This window comes from Sciurus vulgaris, assembly GCF_902686455.1.
Source record: "Sciurus vulgaris genome assembly, chromosome: X".
Lineage (NCBI taxonomy): Eukaryota > Metazoa > Chordata > Mammalia > Rodentia > Sciuridae > Sciurus > Sciurus vulgaris.
In genome coordinates, this window is record NC_136471.1 from 49,390,705 (window position 1) to 49,411,131 (window position 20,427).

General features: G+C 39.5%; 1 protein-coding gene across 6 annotated transcripts in view; it reads left to right on the forward strand.

Annotated features, from left to right (window-relative positions):
* Positions 1 to 20,427, forward strand: part of TRMT2B (tRNA methyltransferase 2 homolog B) — a 42,925-nt gene that overhangs the window by 7,770 nt on the left and 14,728 nt on the right. For 3 of the 6 annotated variants that reach the window (XR_013761146.1, XM_079124070.1, XM_079124071.1), the window contains 6 exons: positions 392 to 781; positions 1,418 to 1,472; positions 4,410 to 4,544; positions 5,314 to 5,413; positions 6,673 to 6,743; positions 18,363 to 18,438. Coding sequence is in view for 5 of the 6 variants with exons in the window: in XM_079124070.1 (XP_078980196.1) it covers positions 522 to 781; positions 1,418 to 1,472; positions 4,410 to 4,544; positions 5,314 to 5,413; positions 6,673 to 6,743; positions 18,363 to 18,438 (697 nt within the window). In the remaining variant the exon portion in view is untranslated. Of the gene's footprint in view, positions 1 to 391; positions 782 to 1,417; positions 1,473 to 4,409; positions 4,545 to 5,313; positions 5,414 to 6,672; positions 6,744 to 18,362; positions 18,439 to 20,427 lie in introns of those variants that run through there. The other 3 variants (XM_079124074.1, XM_079124072.1, XM_079124073.1) reach the window with 3 other exon arrangements.

Genomic DNA, 20,427 nt, shown 5'->3' on the forward strand with positions numbered 1-20,427 from the left:
GGCATTTGATCTCAATTAGATTGTAACCTTTTTAACTCCTCCAGTATCTTACAGGGTGCCTTGCACATAGTAAGTACTTAATACCAGTTGGTTGGCTGTTGGTTGAGAGGGCAGAATAGAGAAAAGGAGAGACTATGGAAATGTATCAAGAGGGTTGAACTCTTCCCTGCTGGACAAAGACTATGTTTTCCTCATGTCTTCATTTGGGAGCTTAAGACTGTGCTTTTATGTGCTAAATCAGTTGTGTTCAAGAGGCTTACTGGCTTACTTTACTGAATGTTTATTATGTGCCAACACTGACTGCTGGGCACTGGGGAGTTCCATAAGGGTTTATAAATGAATGAATGGAGGGAGATTTATATGTCATAACTTATTTATATATTTTTTGCAGTACTGAGGTTTGAACCCAGGGCCTTGTGTATGCTAGGTAAGTGATCTAGCACTCAGCTACATCCCAGAGGGGTTTGTGTGCCTCTGTTTCCCAATTTCTGTATGTCTGCCTTTTGTGCAGATGAATTGCAATGTGTCTTTGGTTGACAGGCATTAAGAGAAGAGTCCTAATGTACAGTCTGAGATGCTTTCTCTCCAGAGTGGGTCTCTTCTCCAAGCCAGGACTGCTTCCCTGGTGTGCCAGAAAACCATCAGATTGGTCACAGCCCTTTTGGGGCATAGCATGTAAAGGAAATTTCAGCCATGTGATATCTAAGAAGTGTCCAAGAGGGCAAAAAAGTCATAAGAAACCAACTCATCTTGGTCCACATGATGGTTCCTGGCAGGAAAGGTAAGACCCAGTCCTATATACTTTCTTTAGTATGTCTGAATCTGTGGGTCTACTGAAATTCTGTATTCCTAACATAACTAATGTGGCATCATAACAATTCATGAGGACATCTGAAGGATATTGACTGAAATGTTTTGAGATCTCAGAAAATGTTCTTGTCTTTGAGAGTTGTCAACTAGGTCCTTGACTCTAAATCGGTTCATGGTGGGTATGTTGAAAACCAGGGACCCAGAATGATATAGATGGTTTAGAAACGAATAGTCCCATTGCAGCCATACAAACACAAATATACCTCATTTTATGCAACAAATGTATTTTCTAAATCAAATTACATTTTAAAAGGATTAGGGAGGTGAGCTATTTAAAGGAACCCAATCATGAAGCTTTTTGTAATATGATTAATTACCACCTGATAAATCTGGTTTTTTCTTATATTAGGTTTGCCCATCTGTTCATTGTTAAGTAGGAGGCACCAAAATGGGCTTTTCTCCCAGACTCTCTCTTGGGGCATGAGAGTTGGGTCTTCTGAATGATGAGTAAAACACCAGAGAAAGTGGTGGCAGAAAGTACTTAGGCATAGTAGGTGCTTAGTGCATATTTAGAAATTAACAAAGTGCATGGATTATTTTGTTCAAGGTTGGCTGATGTTGTGACACCACTCTGGAGGCTTAGCTATGAAGAACAACTCAAGGTATGTAGGTGCTCAGTTTAAATCTTCACCCCTCCTCCTCAGCAACAGAATGGTATTAGATTCATGGGAAACCTGATTAGACAGGTCTACCAGTTGTCGCAATGGGTCCTTAAAATCACTATGCTAATAACTCCAAAATTTGAACTTTAGGCCAATTATATGTTCTAAACTCTTGACTTAGAGATACAATGCTGATTTCTTTCTTGCTTGTTTTTGTCATTCTTATAGCTCTGTGTGTGTGTGAGGAGTAGTGCTTTTGCTGTTTCGTATATAATTGCACTTTTCAAGAGGTTAGCCACTAGCCACATGTGGCTGTTTAAATTTAAATACAGTCAATTCTGCCATAATGGTTGTTTTGAAAACAGAAATTTATTCCAAGGGATTGACATATTAGGGAGCAGTTTGAGCATAATGCAAATTTCATGTTTACTTAGGAGTGATTATGTCTATGAGAAATGCTAGGTGAAAGAAGAAAAAAGCACCCAGGTGAACCAGGCTGTGTAAGAACACACAAAATGTATACATGCACACCTGAAATATCTACTGACTACCTTAGTTGCTTAAGTGTATTATGAGCCATATCTGTTCACCTCTGGTGTTAGAATGTTCCATTTGACTCACTTCTACCACTTCAAAATAACTCTGAGCTGTAGTCACAAACCTCAGGTCTTTGGGGAAAGTATATTTTTCATTTTTTTATTTTTATAATTTTTGTAGTTGTAGATGGACAGCATGCCTATATTTTGTTTATTTTTTATGTGGTGCTGACGATTGAACCCAGTGCCTCACATGAGCCAGGCAAGCCCTCTGCCACTGAGCGATAGCCCCAGCCCCAGTAAAGTGTATTCTTATCATAGTATTCATATTTCTTGACCAATGGTCATCCAAAGGGGAACTAGGCTGCGGGCTGAGGCAAGGCCTGTTTGGGCCTGTGTCTCTGGTTTTACTGTCCTTGTGGGAAAACCTCACCCAGCAGGGGAGACTCAACTGGTGGGGAGGTCTCGCTGGTCAGTTCCCCTCCTAGAGGTTCCCCTCAATCCACAACTACTGCCTGGGCTGGGCTGCCTTCCTCTGCAACGTTCCCAGGGGCCTGGACCTACCTCCAGGGCCTGGGAGCCTCACCCTTCGCAGATGAATCTCCTTAGGCTGCCCCTCCTCAGAGAATCTGCCCGCAGTCCTGGAACCTTCGCTCCGCCCCTCAGCTTGTCTCTGTGCGGCTCTTCCACCAAGAAGCCGCCTAGGTCCTGGGACCCTGCTCTGCACCTAATCGCCTGGCTATGCGGTCCCTCCCCTGAGCAGCCACCTGGAGCCCCAGCGACCCGCCACACTCCTCTTCCTCCAGGCAGCCACCCGGTGTTCCGGTGCGGTCACTAAGAGTCCAAGCAACTCACTGCGCACCTCCTCCTCCCGACAACCGCCCGTAGCCCTGGTGCAGTCACTCCGAGTCCAAGTGACCGGCCGCACTCCTCCTCCTCCTCCGGGCAGCCCCCCGGGTATTCAGGAGCGGTTGCTCTGAGTCCAAGCCACCTGCCACGCTCCTCCTCCGGGCAGCCCCTCCCCTTCCCTCCCCTCCCTCCCCCCCCTTCCGTGTGTGTTAAATAATGCCACTTTTTCTTTCTTTCTTTCTTTCTTTTTTTAAGTCTTCTGTTTTTCTTTATTTGGTACTGGAGATTGAACTGGGAGTTGCGGGGGGAATCAAGCCTGAGCTATATCCCCAACCCTATTTTGTATTTTTTATCTAGTGACAGGGTCTCACTGAGTTGCTTAGTGCCTCGTTGTTGCTGAGGCTGGCTTTGATATGATCCTCCTGCCTCAGCCTCCCCAGCCACTGGGGTTACAGGTGTGTGCTCTTGCTCCACTTAGCCTCCTATTTTTCTTTTTTTCTTTCTTTCTTTCTTTTTTTTTTTTTTTTGCTGTGGTATTCTTTTTTAATTTTTTTTGAATTTTTTTTATTGTGAACAAATGGGGTACAACTTGTTTCTCTGTACATGAAGTAGAGGCATACCATTAGCCTCCTATTTTTCTAGGGGTGTTTTTCTGATAAAGTTTTGGAAGGTTGTGTGCCTAACCCCGTTTCTATCATGAGCCCTGTGATTTTTTTTTTTAATGACATTGCACAGCATGGTTTAGAAACAGTGTCACATTATAGCAGAGCTGACTTTCTACGTTAATCAAAATAAGACTAAAAATTCACTTTAGCTTGACCAGCCACTTTTTGTGTGTGTGTGTGCCAGGGATTAAACCTAGGGTTGCTTAACCACTGAGCCACATCCTGAGCCCTTTTTTATATTTTAGAGACAGGGTATCACTGAGTTGCTTGGGGCCTTACTAAGTTGCTGAGGCTGGCTTTGAACTCGTGATCCTTCTGCTTCAGCCTCTCAAGCTACTGGGATTACAGGCATATGCCACTGTGCCCAACCACCAGCCACATTTTAAACGCTCAGTAGCTGCATGTGGCTAGTGGCTACTGTATATATAGAACATAGTACAGACATAGACCATTTCCATTATAGAAATTTCTGCTGGACAGCCTTGACATATACCTTGAGTGTTCAGTCTGAAAGGTCAGATAGAAGGATGAGCTTACACAGGACTCACTCTTGACCTTTCTCCAATATTGTATTAGGTTTCTTGCTATTCCATCTTTCTGGGTTCCATATCTATAGAGACTATGACCCACAAATCTGTGGAATACCCTTTTTTCCTGTTTGTTTTTCATTTTATATATATATATATATATATATATATATATATATATATATATATATATAATCTTTAGTTGTTGAAGGACCTTTATTATTTATATGAGAATTGAACACAGTGCCTAACACATGCCAGACAAGCACTCTACCACTGAGCCACAACCCAGCCCTTGTTTTTCAGTTTTTGAGGGGAAACTATAAAAAACTTTCTTTCATTGCTTATATTCTTTTGCAGGTGAAATTTGAAGCTCAGAAGAAAATTTTACAAAGGCTAGAGTCTTCCTTACAAATGCTCAATAGAGTCAATGATACAATCACTGCACCCAAATCTGAAGAACTCTGTTGTCTTCTCCATCCTGTTATACCTTCTGTAAGCTTCCACCCCACCGTTCCTTACCTACTAAGTCCTGTTAATGGCCAATTATTTCAGCTAATATGTACTGGGCACTTTCTGGGGACCAGGCCCTATTCTAGTTGATTATTATGCATCATTGTCTCATTTTACTATTTATAATAACCCTGAGGGATAGGTACTATCATTTTATAGAAGACAGTAAGGCTCAAAGAAATGAAGTAATTTTCCAAGGACATTATGTAGAAAGTGCCAGAGCTGTGATTCTCACTTGTCTTTCTGATATAGAGTCCCCCCTCCTATCATCCACTATACTACTACCTCCTAAGAGAGATTCCAGGCTTCAGAAAACTTTCCAGTGAGACCTCAGAGAGGCAGAATTTCATTAATGACAGGAGTTGGCAAACTATGACCCGCAGGCCAAATCTATTCTCTGCCTGATTTTGTAGATTTGTAGGAACACAGCCAAATCACCTATTTATGTATTTCCTGTGACTGCTTTTATGCTACTAAGTCAGAGTTAAGTAGTTGTGACAGGAACCATACAATCTGCAAAGTCTAAAATGTTTACTCTAGCTCTTGACAGAACAAGTTTGTTGCCTTCTGCTTTATGGCAAGATTAGAACTCCTTTTATTGAGTGTTTTGATCGTCTTAACCATAGACTTCCACATATGCCATACCTTCCAAGCTAGCACCATTTGTCTTCATACAGAGACCACTTCTGCATTTATTGTCCTCCTTGGATTTGTTTGACCTCTTGTCCCCATGTCCTTGTGCCTTCTCCAGCCTGTTATCAATGGTTACCGAAATAAGTCCACCTTCTCTGTAAACCGAGGCCCAGATGGCAATCCAAAGACTGTGGGGTACTACGTGGGAACTTGGAGAGGTCAGTTGAAGGTTGTGACTACTAGAAATAACAAACCAAGGAAGTTCATAGAGAACGGTGTCAGTAGGAGGAAGAAATATAGTGGCTTAAAGAAGGTTGAGGGCTGGGGATGTAGCTCAGTTGGTAGAGTGCTTACCTCACAAGCACAAGGCCCTGGGTTCAATCCCCAGCACCACAAAAAAAAAAAAAAAAAAGAAGGTTGAAATGGAAGTCTAATGCAGAATATGATCACAAGGTTGATTTGGGATACTTTCTGATGGCTAGTCATTGTAGTATAGTGATAGAAATCACAATCCTTGCCCTTTCTTCTTCTAAAAGTTATTTTTTTAGAAAAAGCTATTTGCTTGATGCCTAGTAAATACTCAGCAAATCTTACTTAATTTGCTTCTGCTGTCTCATTATTATTGTTTCATCATTGTTTGCGCTGTTTTCCATACTGGGAACAAGTGCCCTCATCAGAGAGCCTCCTATTCTTTTCTTACATCCTCAAATCCCTGGAAACTAAAGCTTTCTATAGAAAATCTGCCTTGAAAGAATTGGAGAAGTGAGTTCTGATGAGGGAAATCAGTGACATTATGCTTAATTGTAGTATCCATTCCCAGATTCCATTCCTGAGCTTTCTGTTTGCCCATTTTCAATAAACCCACTTGAAACATCATCACTTTTATATTAGTCACACTGTTTAATGCCCGTATACCTTAAACTACAGTTCCTTAGGGCAAGCATTTGGCTCCTCCCCACCCCCTGTATTGAATTACATGTGTGTATGACATTAGTGTTCTGTTCAGTAATAAAAAACCAAAACCCATTATATTTTATTTCCATCTTAAAATCTGAACAGAAAGCAGACATTGTCATATGGTGTATTTGTGATATGAGAACTAGCTCTATTAAGAATTGGCTGCTTGAAAAATAAAACTGTTTGGATCAAACACATCTGAACTAGAATTCAGACAACTCCACTCTAAGTGATTTGTCTTGGTCACATTATATAAATTCTCTAGTATTTTCCTCTGAAAAAAATTAAAATAATAAAACATGCTTTACAAAGCTAAAATAAAAAATTATCTACTTAATGGCTAACCTAGGAAACAATTAAGTTTTCTCTGAAAAATTGACTATATGCTTAAATTAAGCACTTTGCTTCTTGATATCTATATGTGCCTCTTTGAAGGAGGGAATTTGAGTTGCCAGACACTTTTTTTTAAATCGTCTTTTAGGAGGAAAATAGTGTAAATTAATTCTTTTTCTTTCCATAGATGGGAACATAGTCTGTGTGCAGCCTAACCATCTGAAAAACATCCCTGAGAAACACAATCAAGTGGCTCAGGTAAAAAGTAACAAGGGCTGGTTGAGGATGACCTGGGGCATCGCAGTCTATAATAGCAGTGTCCCTGACATTTTAATATTATAGCTGCCTCTGGTGCTGGAGAGGAGGAGGGGCTCTGCACTAAAAGCAAACCTTAAATTGGAGAGAACATTGCCAGTGTTTCGTTTCAGGGAGGGTAGAGAGGAGACAGAACTGTGTTCATTATTGAAAATGTCAGGCATCCAAGGACTTTAATAGCAGAAAAGTATTAAAGAGATACTGATGAGGGCACTAGAGCAAGTATCAGGCGTCTGAAACATTTTGAAGGCTAGTGTTTTCAGCAGAATAAAAAAGAGAAATAAGTTGAACATGGTGGTAGAGGCATGTAATCCCAACTACACGGGAGGCTGAGGCAGGAGGAATACAGGTTCAAGGCCAGCCTTGGCAACTTGGTGAGGCCCTGTCACAAAATTTAAAAAAAGACCAGGGATTCAATGATAGGGCATGTGCAAGGCCCTGAGTTCAATTCCTGATGCTGTGTGTGGATTTTTTTGACAAATATCCTGAGACATGTAGGAGTGGTAGTAGGTATCTATGTCATGAGGTTGACCTCTGGGATATTATTTTTAATACATTTTTTATTTTAGTTGTATATGGACACAATACCTTTATTTAATGTAGTGTTGAGGCTTGAACCCAGTGCCTCACGTACAAGGCAAATACTCTACCACTGAGCACCAGCCCCAGCCAGACCTCTGGGATATTGTTATATCCTGTTTCATGGACCCACTGTTTATTGAGTGCCCACTATGTGTCAGGAACTGTGCTAGATGTTGGGGCTACAGTGGTGACTCAGTATGTTGATAGACATGGTGCCTGTTCTCATGGAACTTCAAAGGCCGAAGCCTTATTTGTGAGGGCTAAACAAGACTCCCAATTGACTATCTAATGCCCTATTCATTCTGACCAGCCCTCACCCTTCTACAAATTCTGGTTTCTGACAGTGAGGTGTTGCCTTCCGATAAGATACATCTTGACCTCCAGACCTCCAGAATTGACCTGCTAGGACCTAGCTAGTTTGTAGAATCATGCTTCAGAAATTTTCCTCCATGGCCCTCATCAGCTTCTTCTCCCATCCTTGTCAGTGACTAAATTTTTTCCTTAAATTTCCTACCACATCACCTTTGCCTTTTATTTTGGCAGATGACCATGTCTGGTTCTTCACTGGAAAATTAAAGCTGTTAGATGAGAACTCCCTTAATTGCTTCTCCTATCTACAAATTTCACTGAAATCTTAACCCTTCCTCCTCTGCTATCACGTTGAAAGAGGTGATTAGTGCTTCCTCTGGCCAAAGCTTTTCCTTCCCCCTCTTTGGACTCATCTACTTCCCAGGATCCTTGCTCCTTCATTAACATGCGTTCTCCTTTTTTTTTTTTTTTTTAAACCTTTCCCTTGACCTCTTTTGGTTCATGAGAGTATTAAATATCTCCCGTCTTTTTAAAAATTTTTTTTATATATTGATAGACTTATTTTATTCATTTATTTATTTGTGGTGTTGAGAATTGAACTCATTGCCTCACACATGCTAGACAAGCACTCTACCTCTGAGCCACAACCCCAGCCCATGAATATCTCCCATCTTTAAGAAAATTTGATGTTTCTTGCTTTTGTTCCCAGTAGGAATTGATCTTGCCAAAGTCATCAGTGAACTCCATTTTGCCAAATCCAGTGGAAACTTTGCTCTAGCTTACTCAAAAGTTTCTCTTTGACACCACTTCATATTCTTATTTTCCTGCTGGAACACTGCTTTCATTTGGTTTCTATGATCCCATTCTCTGATGGTTTTCTTATTTCATCACTTACTAGTCTTTCTCACGGGATGTTTTTCTCATCCCCCTTTTCACTATAAATGTGGGTATCCCCCAGGACTCTATCTTCAGTCTTTTTCTTTCTGGGTACATTCATGGGAGATCACACCCAACCAAATTGATGATATAAATGACCACTTTTAAATTGACAACTCCCAAAAACTTGTATTTGCCTTCTAGTGCCCTCTTGAGCTTTGGGATATGCATTTCCAAAAGGCTACTAAATGTACTTGCTTGACTGTTGTGCAGAATTGCAACAAATTTTGCCCTAGATCAGGGTTTCTCAACCTCTGTACCACTAACACTTTTTTTGGGTGCTGGGGATCGAACCCAGGGTCTTGTGCTTATAAGGCAAGCACTCTACCGACTGAGCTATCTCCCCAGCCCCCACTAACATTTTTAATTGGATTTTTTTTTTTTGGTGGCTGTTATGTCCATCGTTTAGCAGTATCCCTGCTTTCTGCCCATTAGGTGCCATTAGTTGTGACAACCAAAAGTGTCTCCAGACACTACCAGATGTCCCCTAGGGAACTTAGTGCTCCCTGTTGAGAACCACTGCCATGAACTAAACTTACCTTCCCAAATGTTGTGTTTCTCACCTTAGTTAGTGGTATACCATGTGCCAGGAACATGTCGTCCAAGACTCTTATCTTAGATTGATCTTTCTCCTCAGCTACATCTAATCAATCTCCATGTCCTTATTAGTTCACTTTCTAGAAATATTTTAATTTTACTCATTTCATCACCACCATCACTTTATACCAGATTACTATTTTCTCTCACCTGGACTACTGCAATAACCTAGAAACTAGTCTCACTTATTCCAGCCCCTTCTCTCAGTGTATTCTTCGTATAGTAGCTAGAGCTGTCCTTGAACGACACAAAAAGCCATGCTGTTTTTCTTAAAATTCTGCAGTGGTTGCCCAGTAACTTATGAAATGAAATATAAATTCCTTACCTTTTCACTTAAGGATCATCAGTACTAGGTTCCTAGCCTCATGTTTTGCCACATCCTCTTATGCTTTCCTCCATCAATTTATTCTGAATTGGTGTTCCTCTGCCATGCTGTAAAATTCCTGCGTAAGGCTGTCCTGTCTGTCGAGAATGCCTTCATTTTTCTTTGACTGCTTCTGCTGCTTTTTTTGTTTTTGTTCTGGGGATCAAACATAGGACCTTGCATGTGTTAGACAAGTGCTCTACCACTGAGCTACATACTTAGCTAGCTCCTGTCTCAAACAATAAAAAGGGCTAAGTTGCCATCCTTGTGTCTCATTCTCCCTAATAGCTGGGATGGTAGGCATGTACCACCATATCCAGCTGGCTTCCATTTATTTTGTAAGATTCATTTCAGGCATTGGAACCTGTAGAAAACCATATCTGACTCCTTAGTCTGTTTAAGGTTCTCCTCCTGTACTCTGAATCTCCATGGGAATCTCCCATTATAGCACTTAGTATATTATTTTCCATTATTTGTGGGTGCTTCCCATACTAAACTTTGGAGGTAGCAGCTCTGTTGTATCCAACTTTGTACTCTAGCACATTGCACAGATTTGTACACATGGTGGATGCTCATCAAATATTTGAAATACTTCATAATATTTACCTGATTCTAGCTCTTGTAGCTTCTGCTGGGCAAATTTCTAATCTCTACATTTATCTAAATGAATTTCTCTTCCCTACAGAATTTGTTCTGGACCTAAATTTCAATCCATTAAGGACTCAAATGCTGGCCAGATGCTGATTGTTAACTATCTTATGTATATAGCACTGGGCTATGTACACGTAAGATATTTTCTTTTCTAAATTTTTTAGTTACCAGGGATTGAACTGAGGGGCACACAATCACTGAGCTACATCTCTAGCCCTATTTTGTATTTTACTTAGAGACAGGGTCTCGTTGAGTTGCTTAATGCCTCACTTTTGCTGAGGCTGGCTTTGAACTTGTGATCCTCCTGTCTCAGTCTCCTGAGCTGCTGGGATTACAGGCATGTGCCAGTGTGCCCAACTGTAAGATATTTTTTAATGTTCTAAGATTTTTAAATCTTCATACCCATTACTGATACTGACATTCCATTCCATTATGAAAGAGAGAATAATCTTTGTCTACCCTGCCTACCTGCATTTTAGGTTTAAATTTGTTTTTGTGGTACTGGAGATCAAACCCAGGGCCTTGCACATACTAGGCAAGCACTCTACCAGTGAGCTACATCTCCAGACTTAAATATCTACTTTTGATATTTTGAGGGAAAACATGAGTTTTATGGGACCTGGCAGCCAGACCATCAAGATCAAAGAAGAATCTTTAATACTATTTATTTTCTATCAAAGAAATACAAGTATATGGCTTTAAATTCACATAGTAGCTGAATGCTATGGCCCATGCTTGTAATCCCAGCTATTTGGGTAGCTAAAGCAGGAGAATTGCAAGTTCAAGGCCAATCTCAGCTACTTAGGCCCTGTCTAAAAATAAAAAATAAAAAGGGCTAGGGATATGACTCAGTAGTAAGTGCCCTTGGATCAAATCTCTAGTACAAAAAAAAAAAAAAAAAAAAAAAAGCTGGGTGCAGTGGTGCACATATGTGTAATTCCAGTGATTTAGGAGGCGAGATAGGATCACAAGATTAAGGCTAGCCTCAGCAATTTAGGGAGGTCTTCAGCAATTTGTTACCTCTCAAAGGGTTGGAGATAACACCTCAATGGTAATGCACCCCTGGGTTAAATTTCCAGTATCCCCCGACCCCGCCAAAAAAAAAGTCATTACTAAAAGGTTAGTAAGGAAATGGAAGTCCTCTTTTCTACCTCTCCTTACTCTTGAGTCTTACCAGAATCAGCAGCTTTTTTTTTTTTTTTTAAGCTTTTTCTGCTAGCATTTCCTACTTCTAAAGAATACATATTCTATTACATACACATTAATTCTGACCTATAACGTTTACATGTAATATGTTGATTTGTGGTTATGGCATAAGGAAATTTATTACTCTTATTTTTGTCTCCTCTTCCAAACTGTACTCAATATCTTTTGTCTCACATTACTGGGGATTAAACCCAGGGACTTGCTACCCAGAGTCACAACATCCACAGAAGTCTGCGCCACTCCTGCCTTTTTTTTTTTTTGCAGTGCTGGGGATTGAACCCAGGGCCTTATGCTTGCAAGGCAAGCACTCTACCATCCGAGCTATATCCCCAGCCTGCTCCCTCCCTTTTTTTTGAGATAGTCTTGTTGAGTTACTGTGGTTGACCTCAAACTTGTGGTCCTCCTGTCTTAGCCTCCCAAATAGCTGGGATTACGGGTGTGTTCCATTGCACCCAGCCTTTGCATATCTTTATAGCACATTTTTTGTTTAAATTAATAGTTAATACTGTGACCATGTAGACATTCACTGCTGAGTGAAGTAGATGTACTAATATTTGGTTTCCTTTGTTATAAAATTTTTAAATTTTATGTCATGAGAAATTACAAATACATAAAAGCAGAGAACGGTGTAACAATCTCCACGTACCCATTCCTAGCTTCAGTAACTATCAACATGTAGCCAGTCTTTTTTGTTTGGGTACCAGGGACTGAACTGAGGTGCACGTGACCACTGAGCCACATCTCCAGTCCTTTTTTGTATTTTATTTAGAGACAGGGTCTCACTGAGTTGCTTACTCCCTTGCTTTTGCTGAGGCTGGTTTTGAACTCAAGATCCTCCTATCTTAGCCTCTCAAGATGCTGGGATTACAGACATGCGCCACCATGCCCAGCTAGCCAATCTTTTTATCTGTTCTCTCACCTACTTTCCATCCATCTCCTTTGAATTGGTTTGAAGCAATTCAGACATGTCATATAGAATATTTATATTTTAGTATGAGAACTAAGAGAAAGGACTTATTTTTTAAACATAACCTAATACCATTACCATACCTAAATATTAGTATTTATCCTCTGTTATCAAATATCTGACAAATGTTCAGATTTGATGTCAGTTTATCTCATAACTGTTGTGATTTTTATAGTGGTTTGTTCAAATTAGGATTCAAAGTACACTTGTCCCTTGGTATCCATGTGGGGTTTGGGTTCTAGTCCCCTACAGATACCAACATCCATGAATGTGCAAGTCCCTTATATAAGATGGCATAGTATTTGCATATCACCTACATCCATCATTCCCTATAATTTAGATCATTTAAAAATTACTAATACCTGATATAATGTAAATGCCATGTAAATAAATAGTAAATAGCAGGACTCTGGTTGTAGTTCAGTGGAGGAGCACTTGTCTTGCACATGTGAGGCACTGGGTTCCATCTTCAGCACCACATAAACAATAAATAAAATAGTTATTGTGTCCATCTACAACTAAAAAAATTTTTTAAAAAGTCATTTAAAAAATAGTAAATAGCTATGTGAATAGTTGTATTTTTTTAAGTATTGTTTTTAGTTGTCCATGTATCCTTTATTTTACTTATTTATATGCAGTGCTGAGAATCAAACCTAGTGCTTCACACATGCTACACAAGCACTCTACCACTGAGCTACAACCCAAGCCTTATTGTATTGTTTTTTGAAATATTTTTAGTTGTATATGAACAAAATACCTTTATTTATATTTATTATATTTATTTTATGTGGTGCTGATGATTGAAACCAGGGCCTCACACATGCTAGGTAAACACTCTGGCACTAAGCCACAACCATTGCCTAGTTGTATTGTTTAGTGAATAGTGACAAGAAAACATGCTGTATATTTCCAGTGCAGACATAATGTTTTTTGAATATTTTCAATATGGTTGGTTGGCTCTCCTGATGTAGATTTGCAATGTTGGCTGTATACACAGCATTTCTTTTCTTTTTTAATACTGGCAATTAAATCCAGGGGTGGTCAACCACTGAGCCACATCCCCAGCCATTTTTCTTATTCTGAGATGGCCTCACTAAGTTGCTGAGGTTGGCCTCAAACTGGCGATTCTCCTCCCTTAGCCTCCTGAGTTGCTAGGATTATAGGTGTGCACCACCATGCCTGGTTCAGGTTTGATTTTTGACAATAATATTTTCATACAAATAGGTCCGATGGCTCTCTTTTGGTACAGAGATAGAACTGTAGATTTGGATTCTGTTACTTGCACTCATTCACAAGTTCCCCATCAGCTTTTCACCTAATGGTTGTAGAAGTTGTTGATCATTGCCTACATCCATTAGAACATGAATGGTTGTATGTAAAAAGGGGATAATTTTAAATCTATCATGCCCTCTTCATTTATTAGCTAGAATTCTTCTAAAAATAACTTATTTACTCTTTGGTTACACTGTGTACTGTACAGCAAATGCATGGTTCTTTCACATTCCTCAAAAGGTGAGGTCAGTTTAAATTTATTTTGATATCCATTATGAACCCATGGATTGCAAGTTTTTTGGGTACTGGGCATTGAATCCAAAGACACTTTAACAAGGTGTTACATCCTCAGACCTTTTTATTTTTTGAGACAGAGTCTCACTAAGTTGCTGACTCTGGGTTTGAACTTATGATCCTCCTTCCTGCGCCTTCCGAGCTGCTACTCATGTGCTATTCATGGATTTTTAACATTTGATATATTTTAGTCCAATGTAGATACTAGGTTGATTTTATATTCAAATTATTCCATTTTGGGCCAGTTAAAATTTCAGAGCCTGAGGTGTCTTCTGGAATGATAAGATATTCCATTTTCTGCCTGAGTCTTAGAACCAGCTATTCCTTAGAGGAGTCCTTGTTTGTTTTAGTGGTAAGTGGTATTTAGAGGCCACTGTATAAGGTTGGTCATATTTCAAGGCCTTTCTAGTGGACAGACTGATGTGTTTTTTAAAAAGAAAATATGTGCCCATACTGATATCCAAATCAAATTTAGAATTACTTAAACCTTAAGTATTTGATTTTATATTTTTATTTTTTGTTTAATGAAAATTTTAGCTTCTGAGTTAACATACTCATTTGTTCTATACTATTATGTATATAATATCAAAACTACAGTAATAATAATAGTTACTAAATTTTTTTAAAGAATTCAGAATTTCTTTCCAGTTCATTTTGTCAAATGATTGTGGCCCTTAAAGTAATTTTTGTATTTCCACAGTGTCAGAATTTTTTAAATGATGATAAATTCACAAGCTATACCACTTTCAGCATTTGTGATTCACTAAATACTCATGGGTCATTGGGCAATCACAAGTTCTTTTGTTCCTCCTTAATTCTTGTCTTTATTGTTATGCCACCAACCTGATGCTTGAGATACAATTTCTCCCCCCCCATCTTGCTTTCAGATTTTAGCAATTATCTATTTATTTTTGGTATGGGGGATTGAAGCCAGGGGTGCTTAACCACTGAACCACATCCCTAGCCCTCTTTTGCATTATATTTAGAGTCAGGGTCTCACTGAGTTGCTTAGCACCTTGCTTTTGCTGAGGCTGGCTTTGATCTCCTTGTGATCCTCCTCCTTCAGCCTCCTGAGCCACTGGGATTACAGGCATGTACCATAGCACCTGGCCAGAATTGGATTTTTAATTTTTCATCTTGATTTAATTTTTTTTTTCTGGGGATTTAATCCGGGGGCACTTAACCATTGAGGCACATTCCCAGCTCTTTTTATATTTTATTTTGAGACAGGGTCTTGAATTGCTTAGGACTTTGCTAAGTTGCTGAGGCTGGCTCTGAACTTGTGATCCTCCTGTCTCAGCCTCCCCAGCCTCCAGGATTACAGGCGTGCACCACCATGCCTGGCTCATCTTGATTTAATTTTGCGTTGTAATTTTGTAAAAAAATTTGCATGATTCCAAAGTCAAATCTACAAAAAAGGCACATTTAGAAGAGGGCTAGCTTTCATGAACTCTGTGCCTTCTACCCTTTTTCTTCTTTCCTGCTGTGGTAACACTTGTTATTAATTCTTACTTCTTTTACGAAATATCAAGAGATATTTGTGTCCCCCTTTTTCTTAGCTGAAAGGGCTTACTGTCCACTGTTTTACGCTTTTTTACACATAAAATGTGCTTCTTTTTAAAATAACTCCATAGTTACTTTGTGTGAAGTATTTTAAAATATTTTGTTTTTATTGGCATGAATAATTATCTCACTTTTCCACTTCTTTAATTTTCTGTGAATCTATTGCAGTTTTTTTCCAGGTGCTTTAAATCTGTTGAATATTCATTGGTATGAGCAGAGCTTCAGTTTCTCCAGAGATTTTTTTTCTGGAGTTCACCATCCTAGGCCCACTAGGTCTTCTTCATAGCTGTGATCCTGTCATTCTTGCTGTTCTACAGTTTTGGTCTTTTCTGTTTCTTAGATCCCCTGTCTTCTTTTTTCTTGGTTTGCACTCTCATTTGGCTAGAGTACAACCTTCATTAGCTTCTTGAGGAAGAGTGCCTAGGAGGTAAATTTTTGGAGTTTTTGCATGTCTATAAATATTTTTTTTCCATACCAACATATGACTGAAAGATTGTCTAGATTTAAAATTTTGGGGGGTGGGGATATGGCTCAGTTGGTAGAGTGCTTGCCTCGCAAGCACAATGCCTTGGGTTCAATCCCCAGCACCGCAAAAAGAAAAAAAAAATTGGGCTTAAAATCTTTTGGTCTTATAAATTTGAAGACATGATTTGATTGTTAGCTGATTGCCAATGTTGTGTTAAGTTATTAAGTCTTGATCCTTTGTAGATTATTCATCCCCCTTTTTTCTTTCTTGAAGTTTTTAGGGAACCAATATTTGTCCCTGAAACTTCATGGCCATGTGGGCTTTTCTTTCTTTCTATGCCTTGACCCCCTGGAAACTTAATACTGGGAAATTTTTTCTTTTTTGTTTACTCCTTCTGCCACATTTTCTATGACCTCTCTATGCCTCCTATTGTTTAGATGTTAGACTTCTTGGATTCTTTCATAATCATTCCTTTCTCCTATTTTCTATCTCTTTGTGTCTTCCTTTTTGTGAAAATGTCTTCAGTTAAAAGCCCACAACTTTATTGAATTTCTACTACCTTTAGTTTTCAAAATCTTTTCCTTGTTCTGATTATTTCAATTGTATGGCATCATGTTCTTTTTTAGTTATGTAATATTTTCTATTTACTTTTTTAACTGTTCTTTGAATTGTCTGTTAACTTCAGGATTTTTTTCCTGGTGTTTCGGCCATTGTCTTTCATCATGGAGGCCTTTTTTTTTTTTTTTTTGTGGTTCTGGGGATCAAACCCAGGGCCATGTGCTTGCAAGGCAAGCACTCTACCGACTGAGCTATCTCCTCAGCCCTAAATGGAATTTAAAAAAATTTTTTTGGTACCAAAGATTGAACCCAAGGGCACTCAACCACTGAACCACATTTCTAGCCCTGTTTTATATTCTATTTAGAGACAGAGTCTCGCTGAGTTGCTTAGTGCCTTTCTAAATTGTTGAGGCTGGCGATCCTCCTGCCTCAGTCTCTTTAACCACTGGGATTACAGGTGTGTATCACTGTACCTGGCAAGGATTTTTAAAGTTTTTTTATTTTGGTGGTGGTGCTGGGAATTGAACCCAGGGCTTTCTGCTTGTTAGAGAAGTGCACTACTGCTGAGCTACACCCCCAGCCGTTGTCCTGCTTGTTTTTTTTTCTCTTGACGTTTATGTTCTGGGTCTACCAGTCTCTTGAGAATCAGCTCCAGATCTCCTGTGTAGCTATTGCAATTAAATGTAGAAAGAGGACAAGGGGTCTTGCCCTTACTAATGCAGATGTACATTGATTATTCCTGCTGCTTTCTCTCTATCACCCATTCCTCTGCCTGATATCACCAGAGCTTTTGAAGGTTAATTTTCTCCTGCAGAAATAGTGTACAGTCTTCTGATAGAGGAAAATGGAAGTTCTTGATAGGATGTTTCCCAGTTTTGTGTCCAGATTTTTAACCAATCGCTCATTTAGCCATGCACCTTACCCTATCTCTGTCTCCTGCAGTATCTTGGGTCTTCAAATGTGAGCCTTTCTTGGTTCATGTGGGGCTGATAAACCTACATCTTGTTATGTCCTTCCCTGTGGCATGCCAGATGTAACTTCCTTCACCTAAGTTACTTGTCGCTCTGATCTCCTTTCTATTTTCTAAGACTTTATTGAGGTTTCTCTTCTCTTGTTGTCTTCTGTCCCATTATCTTTGTTCTTTCTTTCATTTTTTTCATTCTGTAAGCACTGTTGTGACCTTACAAGTGCTAGGCATTACTCTAAAAGTGTAGAGTAATAAGCAATGAAGGAAATATTTCTTCCCTTGTGGAACTTCAATTCTAGTCGAGGAAAGATTTAAAATGAACATTAAGAGCCAGGCATGGTGGCACATGCCTGTAATCCCAGCAGCTCGGGAGGCTGAGGCAGGAGGATCACAAATTCAAAGCCAGACTCAGCAATTTAGTGAGGTGTTAAGCAACTCAATGAGACCCTGTCTCTAAAATAAAATAGAAAAAAATGGCTGGGGATGTGGCCCAGTCGTTAAGTGCCCCTGAGTTCAATTCCTGGTACCAAAATTTAAAAAGTAAACATAACAAATAAGTAAATTATATAGTGTTTTGAAAGATGATAAGTGCCAGGGGAAAACCGTAAAGAAGAGAACAAGGTTGGGAGAAGTGTTGGATATAATTTTAAATAGGGTCAAGTTGATTACAGTGGAAAAGTACTATTTGTGTGTGTGTGTTAATGGGGATCAAACCCAGGGCCTCACACATGCTAAACAAGCATTCTACCATTGAGCTAAACCCCTAACCCTAAGAAAGTGATGCTTAAATAAAACAGTGGTTCTCAACTGAGGGCAATTTTGCCTTTCAGGAGACATTTGGCAATGTCTGCAGTCATTTTGGGTTGATATCACTGGAGAATGGTTGGGTGCTGCTATTAGTATCTGGTGGGTATAAGCCAGGGATACTGTTAAATATCCTGTACAATGCATGAGGAAGCCTATGGCAAAGAATTATCTTCCCACAGATGTCAGTAAAACTAAGGTTGAAAAATCCTGGAATAAAGACTTAAAGAAAACAAGCATATGAGCTGTGCAGAGATCTGAGGGAAGAGCATTCTATGCAAAAAGAGTAGATGTTGCAAAAGATCTAAGATGAGACTGTAACTGGCTTCCTGGAGGACCTGAAAGTAGGCTTAGAAAAATGTTGGGAAGAAAAAGCTATAGTAGGATTTGAGGTGAGAGTTGACAGAGGCTGCATCATGCAGTGCCTTAGAGGTCATTGTAGGAACTTTAGCTGTTGTTCTGAATGAAATGGGAACCCATTGGAGGTTTTCTTATTGTTTTTTGGTACTGGGGATTGAAGCCAGGGGTGTTTTACCATTGAGCCACATCCCCTACCCATTTTTTGTATTTTACTTAGGTATAGGGTTTCATTGAGTTGTTTAACACCTTGCTAAATTGGCTGAGTTTGGCTTAGAACTCATGATCCTCCTGCCTCAGCCTCCTGAGTTGCTGGGATTATAGGCAAGTGCCTATGTGCCCGGCTACTTCTTCTTTTTTTTTTTTTTTTTTTTCTTTTAAAATTTTTTTAGTTTTAGGTGGACACAATACCTTTATTTCATTTTTATGTGGTGCTGAGAATTGAACCCAGGGCCTCACACATGCTAGGTGAGCACTTTACCAATGAGCCACAACCCCAGCCCCCTATTTCTTATTTTGAAACAGGGTCTTGCTAAGTTGCTGAGGTTATCTGTGATCTTGTGATCCTCCTGCTTCCGCCTCCCAAACTGTTGGAATTATAGGTGGGTGCTGCTATGGTGGGGCCCCATTGGAGTTTTTTTTTTTTTTTGGGGGGGGGGGGGGTACCAGGGATTAAACCCAGGGGCACTTAACCACAGAGTCACATTCCCAGACCGTTTTTGTATTTTATTTTGAGACTGGGTCCCACTAAGTTGCTTAGGGCCTTGCTAAGTTGTTGAGGCTGGCTTTGAACTTGTGAACCTCCTGTCTCAGCCTCCTGAGCTGTTTGGATTATAGGTGTGTAATACTGTGCCCAGCTTCCTATTGCAGATTTTTGATGAGGGTAAATGTCTTGTCTGATCAGGTTTTTATCATCACTCAAGTTGTGATATTCAGAATGAATTATGGGAGAGGGACGATTCAGGCAGGAAAATCAGGAGGCTGTAGCAGTATTCCAGGTGAGAGGATATAGGCCATTAGTAGTAGTGAAGCTAGATACATCTTGAAAGTAGAACAACAGGATATATCTTGAAGGACAGTTCCTAATGGATTGAATGAGAGGTATGAGAGAAAGAGGAGAATAGAAAAATGGCCCCATATGTGTGGGTAGAGCAAGTGCAATGATTCCAATTGAAATGGGAAAGACTGTTGTACAGCAGATTGGGTAAGGGGAGATTAGTAGTTCACTTTTGGACATGTTGCATTTGAGATGCCTGTTATCTGAGCGGCTGTGTTAAGTTGATGGTTGGATATACAGTCATACATCACTTCGTAGTAGGAATATGTTCTGAGAAATGCATTTATAGGTTATTGTTTGAACATCATAAATTGTACTTACACAAACCTGCATGGTATAGCCTACTACATACATTGGCTATATGGCTTAATTATATGGTATAATTTATTGTTCCTGGGGCCATTATGAACAAAACAAGAATAAGTCAAACAAGAGAAAATAATGCAGTCAAGAGACATTATGAACACAAGATATGTGAGGCTGCTGCTAGTGTAGTTTAATGTTTTACAGTAAATTATGTACTGTACATAATATATATAACTGTCGGTATAGTAGGTTTGTTTACACCAGCATCGCCACAAATGTGTGAGTAATGCATTGTGTTATGACAGTGCAGTGGTGACCTCTATGGTATCACTAGGTGATAGGAATTTTTCGGTTTCATTATAATCTTATGA